At 40.3% G+C, this 12,913-nt stretch overlaps 1 protein-coding gene across 2 annotated transcripts in view; it reads left to right on the top strand.

Annotated features, from left to right (window-relative positions):
• The window catches only part of scaper (S-phase cyclin A-associated protein in the ER), a 276,817-nt gene that overhangs the window by 136,390 nt on the left and 127,514 nt on the right, over positions 1-12,913 (top strand). For both annotated transcript variants that reach the window (XM_078430095.1, XM_078430096.1), the window contains one exon: positions 10,613-10,678. In XM_078430095.1, coding sequence (XP_078286221.1) covers positions 10,613-10,678 — 66 coding nt within the window. The remainder of the gene's footprint in view (positions 1-10,612; positions 10,679-12,913) is intronic.

Here is a 12,913-nt window from a genome sequence, read left to right as displayed (position 1 = left end):
GGGGAAACATGATTGCTTGTTACCTCTCTGATATGATGTCACATTACACAATATGCAATGGATTAATTCACATCTTGTATAGCTGTATCATGCTCAACAGAAGTCTTGATTTTATGATGGTTAATGAAGACTGTAAAATCCATGAAAACTAACTTTGTGTGATCGACCTATATAACTATCCCCACATCTACAACAGAGGAGTAGAAAGTGTAATATATGATTTTCCTTTGCACTTCCTATCTATTCCCCTCGTGATCTGGGTATAAAATCACATGGAGGATAAATGGGGTGAATACAGTCTTTTACCCATTGTAGGAGAATCAAGAACCAGGGAGCATAGGTCTACCGTGAGAGGGGAAAAAAATTAATTGGAACCTGAGGGGCAATTTATTCCCCACAGAGGCTGGTGTGTATATGGAATGAGTTGCCAGAGGAGGTAGTTGAGACATGTACGATAACAACATCTAAATGGCACCTGGACAGGTACATGGATAGGAAAGGTTTAGAGGGATATGGGCCAAACGTGGACAGGTGGGACTAGCGTGGATGGGGTATCTTGGTCAGCGGAGGCAGGTTGTGCCAAAGGGCCTGTTTCCGTGCTATATGTCTCTTTGAAGTGCCACAGGTGCAGTTTTGCATTCTTTTCTCTGTAAAAGTAAAAATTGTGCCTTATTAAAGGTTTTCCTGCAAATATGGAGGAATACTCTCCCAAAAGGTGGCTTTCATGTAGATGAGGGAATTGCAAGGTGAAAATAAGAATCTAAATGAAAAAAATGCAGAATAAACACTTTTTATGGTCAATGATAAGTTGAATAATTTTCAAATATAATGTTCACTAATTTTTACTTCAATGATAAACACTATTAATTTGACCTTAAGCGGCATGAAAGCTGCATCTTGGATCTCTGTGCTCTGCACTTGTTCCCTCGTCCCTGTCAAATCTGAGCTGTGCTTGAAATTTTTTCTTGAATTTTTATAACATTAAGGTGAGTGGGCAGTGTTGGCATGTTCTGAAAATGCTATCCTTTTGGGAGTCATGCAGTTTTGTTTGCTAATTTGCATTGTTTATGATCTGATTATTCTAAACTTATTAATCTAAGCATTCTAACCCTACCTTCGGGTTCCTTTCCTGCATTGGTATTGAATTGTCATTGTCGCCTGTGTGGAAATACAATGAAGAGCTTTGTTTGTATGCTACCCAGTCAAATCATACTAGACATGTCCATGGATTGTCACCTTGTTGTGGTGGAGAAGCTTGTATGGTCCTGAGATCCTGAGAGCGATGCTGTCTGGAGCTATGCTCCTGGTAGGGTCACCCATGGCGGTAAGGTCGAGGGGGAGGTCCCTGACAAAGAGCAATCCAACCAAGACCTCAACGGTGGAACAGGCGGAGGATGATGGCTGACTTTAGTGGAGCGTCACAATGGCTGGGAAGGCGGTTGAAGGCTGCAGCAGAAAAGGGTCCCCAGTCGTCTTGGACTCCATGCCACTGGATCTCGAACCAGATCGGTCAAGGACCGTTTGGTGGCTGTCTGTGCACCAGTCTCCCCACGTTAAACAAAGTCACGCACAGGCATCCTCCAGAGGACAGTCATACTCGCTTCGAGTGACCGCCGATGATGATGATACATGATACAATCAAGCCATACACAAATACAGCAGATAGTGCAAAGAGAAAAATATCAGAGTGCAAAATATGATGTTTCAGCATAATAGCATTGCAGTTAGAGAAAGTGCAGATAAAAAAAAGTAATTGATTGATTGATACTTTATAGTCACATGTACTTGGTACAGTGAAATTCTTTATTTTACATACAATACGCAAGAATACAAAGAGTCGCCACGTATAGCCATGGACAAAGTTACAAAAGTATTCCATATAGTCCCGATGATCGCTCTTCCTTCTCGCCTCCCCCAGTCCGAGTCCTTTTTGTTCTCTGCAGTGTGATAGGTTTGAAGACCAGGGCTACACTCTAGTTTATGGGAGTGATCTGATAACAGCGGGAAGAGTGGAAAGGAATCTGAAGAAGTCAGTCCCGGCATGAAACGTCACCCATCCTTATTCTCCAGAGATGCTACTTGACCTGCTGAGTTACTCCAGCACTTTGCGTCTAACAGCAGGAAGAAGCTGTTCCTGAATCAGGTGCTATGTGCTCTCAACATTTTGTATCTACTGCTTGGCGGGAGAGGAGGGAAAAGTGAATGGGTGGTCCTTAATTATGTTGCTTGCTTCCCTGAGGCAGTATGAAGTGTAGATAGAGTTGGTCGGAGGGAAGCTGGTTTGTGTGATGGACTGGGCTATGTCCACAACTCTGCAATTTACTTCAGTGAAGAAAAAGGTTGTAGGAAAAAAAATGATATTTCTTAACAGGAAGTTTGTGCTGCTGGAACTGGCAGTACTTTATTACACATTTCTCGACCTACACTGCCACTTCACAATCCAGATCTCTGTTCCTGTGTGCCTTTAGAGCTGCACGATTTTATTTTATGTCTCATTTATGCCAAAATTGTCACTTTATAATTCTTGGCATCAGATTTCCACATGGAAAATAATTTTTTGCATTCATTATTTACCTAGTAGATGATTCATTTTGACATCCCCTAATACCCCAGAGACCCCAGTCCGTAGCCAATTTGATTTGCTCCATGCGACATTCAGAAATGTTTGTGAGCACTGGCGTCAAAGGCTATGGAAGCAGACAACATCCCAACTGTAGTTTCTCAGCTCTTTGTCCCGCGTTTGCACCAAGACTGATGAGAAAAACAATTTGTGCGTCCAATCCAGATTGTTCCAGTTATGATACTGGCATCAACCCGATAATGTGGAAAATTGCCCTGGTTTTAAAGGAATACACTTACCAATAACCTACTCATCCATGCCTGCTGTGGGTTTCATCAAGATCATTGGGCTCCAGATCGCAACTTTGTCCTGCCCCTCCTCTCTTCCAGCCTTCTCTCACCCACTCGCCCCACCCACAATCAGCTTGAAGAAGGGTCAGAACCAAATACGTCATCTATCCACGTTCTACGGAGATGCAGCCTGACCCACTGAGTTACTCCAGCACTTTGTGTCTTTTCCTCAACATAGCCTTGCTGCAAACATAGGATAAAGAGCTGAAATCCAGAACAGGAGTGAGAGTAACTGCCTTAACCTTAAGGTAGTATTTAATGAAAGTATCTCAGTAAAACTAAAGACAACGAGTAACGAAGAGAAAACATCCCAATGATTGAAGTCAAATGTCACAAAGAAAATAGTTGCTAGAAATCAGTCCAGCCCTAAAACATCACTGCAGTAGCTCCTCAGGACAACGCCCCAAGCCCAGCCATCTTCAGCTGCTTCATCAATGATTTTCCTTCCATCATAAGGTTAGATGTAGGAATGTTCACAATGTTTGATCCATTTGCTACTCCCCATCAAATTATGCGCCCATGCCTGTATGCAGCAGGATCTAGACAATATTCAGGCGGGTCATGAGTAGATAACATTGGTGCCACAAATATGACAGGTAATGATCAACTCTACAAAAAACAAGAGTAATCATCTACACTTGATGTGCAATGACATGACCAGCACTGAGACCCCACTGTCAGCATCTTGGGTGTCACAACCAAAGATAGTAGAGGAGCAAGATAGACCACCATAAGAACCAAAATAGACCATAGCAAGAAACCATAGTATGTCATGGCGCCATTTTAGTAGGTAGAAACTTGCAGGAATTTTTTTTTAAAGGCAAAATCTGTGAATTGATAGATGAGATATATTCTGCATTTTAGTGGTATCATCACACATGCTGTTGCCCCAAAACATTGATTACACTGCGAGAGGCATAGCGAACAGCGGGTTTTGCCAAGTAAAATGGTGGACGTTACGCTCCTTTGCGGACTACACTTCAGTATAGGCGATTTCAACGGAGTGGTCCAACTTGTTCCTCTTGTATCTTTGGTCACAACTGGCCTGAAACTAAATGGACCAGACACATAAATAACGTAACTGATAAATAAACACTGTTTATGCTACTTCTACATTTATCGTATTTAGTTATGTGGCCTAAAAGCAGGCATTATGGCATGAGGCAAGTGTAATGAAGCAATTTTAAAAAAAACAACAGTGCAATCACACTGGATCATGTACAGATGGAAAATGTGCCTGCAACCATTATATCATCATATAAACAGAAATCGCCAAAGAACAGAAGGTTGTGGATCAAGTGTTGGTAAATGGGATTAGTATAGATGGGATTGTAAGTCAGCATGGATCGGGTGTTCTGAAGGGCTTGATCCATGCTGTATGATGACTCCAACCTAACACTTCACTTACATTGATAACCAAAGTGATGGAAGGAGTTGTCAACCCTGCTATGAAAGCAACATTTGCAGATGCTGATTTCTGATGCTTAGTTTTCATCTTGTTGGAACCAAGAACGGGGTACTGATTGTGTATGATCAGCCATGATCACATTGAATGGCGGTGCTGGCTCAAAGGGCTGAATGGCCTCCTCCTGCACCTATGTGTTAACTGTCTCAACTTACTGACGCCAGATCTCTTCCATAGCTCTCCAATGCTGTTCACAGTTTCTACAGTGGAGGTAAAAGACAGATTGATCTTGATTTTCATTTTATAACTCTTATTTTGTTGTGGGTGAGATACTACGTTTAAAGGCTTTAACTGACTTTCCGAGTTCCCAAGTTGGGTATAATATTGTAATTTGGCAATAACTTAAATATTTCAGTGTGCTAAAACTGTCTCCCACTGCCCTTTTTGCGTAAAACATCTGGATTTGTTGGTTGGATTTGACTTTTGAGCGTTTTGTCAACTGATGGCATATAATGGACAAATCTGCAGTTTCTTTTCCACAAAACGTTATTTTGCAATAATAAATATACATTGAATAGGTTGAAGACTTTTTCCTTAAATATTCAATTTTAATTTTCATCTGGTTGGTTAGCCTGCATTTAAATTGACTTGTGTCTTAAAGACAAGTTAAGTCACTATTTAGAGTTGAATTGAATTGAAAGATGCAGCATGGAAACAGGCTCTTCGGCCCACCGAGTCCACGCCGGCCATCGATCAACAGTTTACACTAGTTTTATGCTATCCCACTTTCGCATCCACTCCAATCACACCAGGGGCAATTTAAGGAGACCAATTAACCTACAAACCCACATGTCCGAGGAACCCACATGGTCACAGGGAGAACGTGCAAACTCCATACAGACAGCACCCAAGGACAGGATCAATCCTGGATCTCTGGACCTGTGAAGCAGTGGCACTTCAAGCTGCACCACTGTGCCGCTGATTTTCATTTAACCAATGGACTCTTCTGACCTTCGTAGTGATGTCAGCTAAGTGTTTGTGCTGCCATTCATAAAATCACAGGAAAGGAGGGTGGGGGGAGATGTCATTTGAGCCATCTTGTCTGTGCTGGCTCTTTGTATCCTCTCAGGTCACTGGGCAACATGATGTGCTATCACTTACATTGAACATGACTTATTTGGGAGTGGTCTTTTCATCTCTAACGCTGCTGCGTTTGTCACGATTGTTTATTCTAAGACAGGATGTTGAGGTCACACCTGAATAGAGCCAAAAATGACCCGATTGATGACATGTAACAATAATGGTTATAAAAACAATAATTATAAAATGTTTTGAGATTATCTAGACTTCACAAGAGCATTTTCATATAAAAAGTTGACGCTGAGGCGCAAGGTTGTTTTGGGGCAGATTAAACAACAACTTGGACAAAGAGTGAGAAGTAAAATAATGAAGTTTTAAAAATAAATAAATGGGAGAACTACTCAAAGAGGAGCAATTACAAGTGGGAATGAGTAAGGGATCACATTTGGAGCAGTACAGTATTCTTGTAAGCTATTTGGCTGGAGTTAGCTGGCGGGATATCAAAACAAGAATGAGATTTTAGAATCTTTTTTTTTGCTTGTATTGGATCGATTTGGTATTCATTTGTTCAACTTTTACAAATGCTTTGTTCATCAAAATTGTCTAAATATAATTGGGACAGTGCCCATTTGGTAAATAATTTCCATCCAATTATGCTTTCATGTTGCGCCTTGGGTTATCTTTTTGTCTTCAAATGTGATATATAAATGGACGCAAAATTAATTTGGCACAGTACAGAAGCTGCAATGCATACTTATTCTCCACTCTCTCACTTGGATATGTTGTTCTGGCAACATACTTCAACCTTTGTCTCCTGTTATTGCAACATTCTATTCCAATGCCTAAACAGTAGGGAGAAAATTACTGACTGCTGGTTATTCAATCTTCAAGCATGTTGTTTTTGTGTCAATCTTCCTGCTGGGTTTATTGAAGCATTTTATTTCAGTTAAGGATTTCCTTTTTTTTTTTGCTGGTCAAAATCATATATATTTTTTAATATATGCTGCTTCATAAGCATATTGTGTAACTTTGTATTTCAGGAACGAGTCTGGTTACTAATTACTGTAGTGAATCAGGGAGTCACAATCCCCTACCTAGATAGACACAAAATGCTGGAGTAACTCAGTGGGACAGGCAGCATCTGTGGAGAGAAAGAATGGGTGACGTTTCGAGTCGAGACCCTTCTTCAGACTTCACATAGCATACTGAGTTACTCTCGCATTTTGTGTCTACCTTCGGTTTAAACCAGCATCCACAGTTTCTTCCTACACAAAGAAGAAGGCTATTTGTCCGATCAAATCTATGCCAACTCCCTGATTCCCATCTGTCCCATTACCCCTCTTATTTCCCTGTAATCAATTCCCTTTGATTAGGGAAAGGGAATTCCTTTCCCTCATCCCCTGCTATCTTTCCTGTTCGTCTCCCCTATGTCTGCATACTTGTGCAGTGATTCTATACGTGCACTGCTGACATTAGTGACTTGGTACCAAATTACGTTGTAGTACTTACTGTTTGACGTTTCCAGCGCAAGGCCCTATGAAGGTTGATGTTTGGGTGACAGCTTTCACCTGTTGATCTGGACAAGTTGGAGCCAAACTCGGCAGTGGTGCCCCTTATCTGTGGAAGTTGCGGCTGCTCGCCAGTGTAAACAAGACAGATGGAGGCTGTTGTTTTTATTAAGCAGCAGGGCTACGTCTTGTAAAGATTCCAGCATTTCAACAAAGTCTCAAAAGTAGCCTAGAAGATTATTTTATATATTTGCGAGCAAATGGACTTTCAGAATTCAAAGAATTGTTTGGTAGAATAGTATATTATTTATTTGCAAAACAGTTTAGAAAGTTCTTTATTTTAGATCTGATACGTAGTGAGGAGTTGTTAAGTAATTTTTGATAAATTCATTGCAAGTGGCTCCAAGAGACTATTGATTTCTATCATATGTAAACTTTGTTAGTAAATATATCTCCTTTTGATGGGATTATCATCAAAATGGTCAAGGTACAAGATCAGCAATACAAGAAAAATTATGTTCAATTAAACCACTAGTTTAGTATAGTTTAGAGATATAGCATGGAAGCAGCCCCTTTGGTCTACCGAGTCCACACCGACCGTCAATCACCCATACACGAGTTCTATGTAGTCCTAGATTTGCATCCTCCAACTAGGGGCACTTTACAGAAGTCAACTAAGCTACAAACCTGCTCGTCTTTGAAATGTGGGAGGAAACCGGAGCACCCGGAAGAAACCCACGTGGTCACAGGGGGAACGTACAAACTACGCACAGACACCACCCATAGTCAGGATCGAACCTGGGTCTCAGGTGCTGTAAGGCAGCAGTTCTACCGCTGCACTACTGTGCCACCCTACGTGCTGCTTCAAATGGTAAATGTACTTCAACTGTTCTTTATCTTCACCCTGCGTATAGAACTTACACGAAACAGAGATGGATTTATAGGCAATAACAAACAGCTGAAAAGTTAGCACACAAAATGTAATAACTTTTCTTCCAGTTACTTATAAGTTAAATCCTGGAAAGTTATTTGCCATCAGTGTCAATTTTCAATTAGCTGGGCTTATGTACGATCACGTTTTGGAAATGCCTATATGAAAAATTGTTTGCTTAGTTAAACAGAAGTTTTGTTTTAATCAGATCAGCATATTTTTCTTATCTCAACCACCCCCACTTTTATTTTCTCTGGGTTTTCGTGAATTTTTCTAATGCCTGGGTCGAGCTTTGCATGATAATGTTAAAGTCTCTCCGTAGATCAACACTAAAACTACCATTTCGACAGTTTTGGGGGACGGTGGGAGGGCTGGAATGCTTCTCAGCCCTGGGAATGTTAAGCCTGTCCTCATTATCCATGTTAATAAGGGGAACATAAACAGCCAAAGTTTCTGATTTAAAAAAAGATACAGCGTGCTGGAGTAACTCAGCGAGTCGAGCAGCATGTGAGATGCTGCTTGACCTGCTGAGTTACTCCAGCACTTTGTGTCTTTTTCTTTTTGCCAACTAGCATTCCCAGTTCCTTGTTTCAACAAGATTTCTGATTATGGTTGGAAGTGCACCCAGATATCAGATGGATGTCCTTTTGGAATGAAACGTGGTTTAAGCTCGGGCGTGAAGACTGATGATTTGGTGAAGTACTGGCCAGTGACCGGTGGCGGTACCAAAGAGGCCTTGTCTGAACGACAATCACCAACTTCAAAAGTGGAGGAGGGGGGAAGTGAAGGAATGTAAATCAACCCTACCAAATGAATTTATGACTTCATCTTTGATTGGGATTGCCAGCAGGCTGTTATTTTAAACTGAATTATTTCTGTTATTAGTCAGAAACTAATTCAGGAAATGATTAGTTTCTAACTGAGCTTGTCATGTTTTATGGATGTGTTCTCGTACAATGCAGGACGAATCACAATGCAATAATTACACCTGGTATCAGCAGTGTGAAACGGAAGATTTTAATGACAAAAATATAAATGAAAAGGGAACTGAAAAATTATAACATCTTCTTTCAGTCACACAGCAAAAGACTAATATTCTGAGGGTTGCCTATAATGGAGACTTACTAAATAGGTTTGCAAAAATGGAAGTTGTCATCCTTGGCCATTTCTCAACGAGTGCTCAATCTATGTAATAAGTCCACATCCGTCACTCATCCCTTTTTCAATCTGTGGGATTTAAGGGCTAAACTGGTGTCTTTCAACCTTCATTCTTTTGGAGTCTTTTCAATCTTAAGTGATGGTCGTAGGCCTATCACTTGAATTTATATTTTTAATTGTTCCTGTAAGATGAGTGTAAATTTCAGTAATGTTCTTGTCTGGGAAATGTTTCTGCTGCTATATTTTATCCATAGAGATAAAAAGCAAAGATCTGCGAGCATTGCTTACAGTAAAATTTTGTATGAGGGACAATGCAGTTAAACTCGTGGATTGATAATAAATGGTTTAATGCAGAAAAACAATCAAAGTGTCATACTAGATATTCCAGACGTTCTTGCAGAATTGAATCTCTAACATTAGAAGTCACTTACTTGCTTTTGTATATTATATGGTTGTTACAGAGAATACAAGGAATTTGAAGAGCAATATCATTACTTTATCATCTGCTTTTCCCATTTGTTTGCTATAAATCAATTGACTTCTGTAAATTGTAGTCCCTTGTGTTTTTTGTGCTGGATATTGTAGATTTTAGAATATTCATGGGTATAGCTAGAAATAAAGAAATGTGCAGGTGTGTTTTACTAAGAATGCTATAAATTACCTACGCTGCCTGCAAGCGTTGTTCACATGTAATTTTCTGCTGTTCTGTATCGTCATTGTTTACATGCACATAAACATAACTAAGTTTCTCATATTTCCTGACAACATAGAAGGAGGCTAAAGATAGACACAAAATAATGGAGTAACTCAGCGGGACAGGCAGCAACTCTGGAGAGAAGGAATGGGTGACGTTTCGGGTCGAGACCCTTCTTCAGACGTCACCCGTTCCTTCTCTCCAGAGATGCTGCCTGCCCGGTGATTTACTCCAGCATTTTGTGTCTATCTTCGGTTTAAACCAGCATCTGCAGTTCCTTCCTACCTACACATAGAAGGAGGCTATTTGTCCTGTCAAATCTATGCCAACACTCTGAATCCCATCTGTCCCATCACCCCTCATATTTCCCAGCAATCAATTCTCCTGCTACCCATCTACCCACCAGCACAGCCGTGGGAGGTGGGAGGAAGCTGAAGCAAGCAGGGGAGATCATGGAGCAGTGGGGAGAATGTGCAAACTCCAAGCGGAATACACTCAAGGTTAGAATTGATCCCTGGTCACTGAAGATATCTGCCAGCTGTGCTAAGTGTTGAGTCACGATGCTGGCCCGAATCAGGAATCAGTCTCAAAATCACAGGCCATTAGCTGAGAATTGTTTTGTTGAATGCAGTATGAACTATTTTTAAATTGAAGTTAAATAAAAATGTAACATAATCCTAAAACAACCTCTCATGTAGATGAGCACTTCACAGATGAGTGAAGGGTTACACGATGGTACCTCGGGTCACTCTGAAAATGAAGTTGCAAACCTATATTTCGAAGTAGGGTTTAAGAAAAAGGTCATGCGATGAGGCAAAATAGTTTATTCTGCATTGAAAGAATGAATAATACATACTGTGCATTTTAGATTTGTTTAAGATTCTTCAGCCAATGTTTTAATGTTTTCTTCTGTTGTCTACATCCAGGGGTAAAGAGTATGAAAGCTCACTGGAAGCCAAAGCTCAGATCCCAGATTCACCCTTCAAAGCAAAGTAAGTGCCTTTTAAATAGATACGGTTCATTTAACATGTAAACAGCAATTAAGCCGTTGTGAGTAATGGTGGCTAACTTCTCCATTTGCAAGTCGACGTTTGAGATTATGTGTAGGGAGGAACTGCAGATGCTGGTTTAAACCGAAGATAGACACAAAGTGCTGGAGTAAATAAGAGGCAGCATCTCTGGGGTGACGTTTCGGGTCGAGACCCTTCTTCAGACTGAGAGTCGGGAAGAAAGGGAAACGAGAGATATAGACGGTGATGTAGAGAGATATAGAACAAATTAATTAAAGATATGCACAAAAGTAATGATGATAAAGGAAACAACTGTTTAGATTATGTGTTTCTGATATAAACAAATATTTGCAGAAAGACACCACACTCTTTTCATCCAGCAGAAAATAACTGTTAACTTTTTGGAGCTGAGGACCTTACTTGAAAAAAGAAAGATGGTTAAACAATTTACATTGGAATAGCAAAAATCTTTGAGAAAAGGGTTGAGAAGTAGGTGAAGGCCACTGGCAGAACAATCCAAACTGCTGTATCAGTTTTTAAGGAAGTTACTGGCAAATGATACTGGATGAGCATGAAACAGAAGACCTAAAGAGAAGGGGTCGTTTGCTATCTACTATGTAGTTACCAGAAATCTGACTGCCAGCTCTTATAGAAGCACAATATATCAGCAGTATTGAGAATTTCTTGGAGATTTGATGATTATAAAGAGGAACGTGTACTTCAGTTTCTCCTGTGTGCATTATTAATATAGCTGCTGTAATGGAACAAAACAATTGCACAAATTGATTTAGCGTCTTAAGTTTGCTGCTATGCTAGGAAAGCTTAATTTAGCCATGTAAAGTGGTGCTGAGTCATAAAGAAGAAATCAGCTAGACAATTACATTTAGTCACAACTGCCCCAGAGTTAGTTGTGGGGTAAGACCCAGTCTGAAGAAGGGTCTCGACCCGAAACATCACCCATTCCTTCTCTCCAGAAATGCTGCCGGTTCCCCTGAGATACTACAGGATTTTGTATCTATCTTCGATGTAAACCAGCATCTGCAGTTCCTTCCTGCACACACTGGGGTAAGAAGTGATAGCAACTGGAGCCCCCGCTTCTGATCACCGTTAAGTGGCCTTTGCTGAGAATTAAATCTGTGTAGCAGTCTTAGGATGAGGGCAGATTTTGCAAGATTGTGATGCTTCCCATGCAGGGCAGTCGGAACCTTCACTGAATACTTGCATGGCCACTTGAATGAAGGGCTGCTGGTGACTACAAAGTGAGGACAATGAACGGGTTAGTGTTGGAAGACACAGTGAACTCTGTATTTGTGTTTGTGCAATTGGTAGATGTAAAATTGATAGGAAAATAATTAGAACTAAGCAATCTGACTTTAAAGGCAATGTAAACTTCTTTACCCAAAACAATGAAACATTCTTAAAAATTAAAGCCAATTTTGCACCCTATGTGAAACTAAGTTTTATGGCCTTGTCCATAGAAGCTGTGTTGGAGGAGTTCAGCACTGTGAGGAGGCCCAATTAAAATGAGAGAGATTCATTTTATCCAGATGTATGTTATTTCAACTGAATTCACCTTAATTCCACACTCTCAAACTGTCAGGGTCTGCAGCTGCCTTGGATTAATTTTTCCAATTATGTTATCAAAGCGTGATACCTTAATGAAGTAGATCTGGAATTAAAAATCAACAGAAGGTACTTTTGCAAAGTGAACAATTACAGAAGAGTTAAGAGAGCTTCAAGAGTGTTTAATTGTCATATGTGCAGAAAACAGAATAGTGAAATTCTTACTTGCAGCAGCATAACAGATCTGTAAACACTATTCACAACACAATAAACAAAAGAAAGTTCAATAATTTAAAAAAATAATAATATCAGTACAAAACCAAAGTCCCAAATCCCTAGTGCAACCAAGACAGTTTAGTTGGTGGGTGTGGTGTTCAAGAGCCTAATGGTTTGGGGCCTTGATAATGGTGGCTTCCATTTTGAGGCTGCTCCTCCTATAGATCTGTTCCATGCTGGAGAGGTCAGTACCTGTGATGGCAGTGTCTATGAAAGGAGGTTATATTCACTACTGTTTAGTACCGTTCTCATTACATTTAATGTAATGGCAGTGTTCATGGTTGGAAAGATATCTTTTAACAGTCTTTGAATGATTGTACCAAATGGAGTGGTCCTGAACCATCTTTTGACAGAAAGTATATGTTCTCTCCTAGTGGT

This window comes from Rhinoraja longicauda, chromosome 38 (genome assembly GCF_053455715.1).
Source record: "Rhinoraja longicauda isolate Sanriku21f chromosome 38, sRhiLon1.1, whole genome shotgun sequence".
Taxonomy (NCBI): Eukaryota; Metazoa; Chordata; class Chondrichthyes; order Rajiformes; family Arhynchobatidae; genus Rhinoraja; species Rhinoraja longicauda.
The sequence above is the reverse complement of the archived record's forward strand: the minus strand, read 5'-3'. Positions and strand labels throughout refer to the sequence as shown.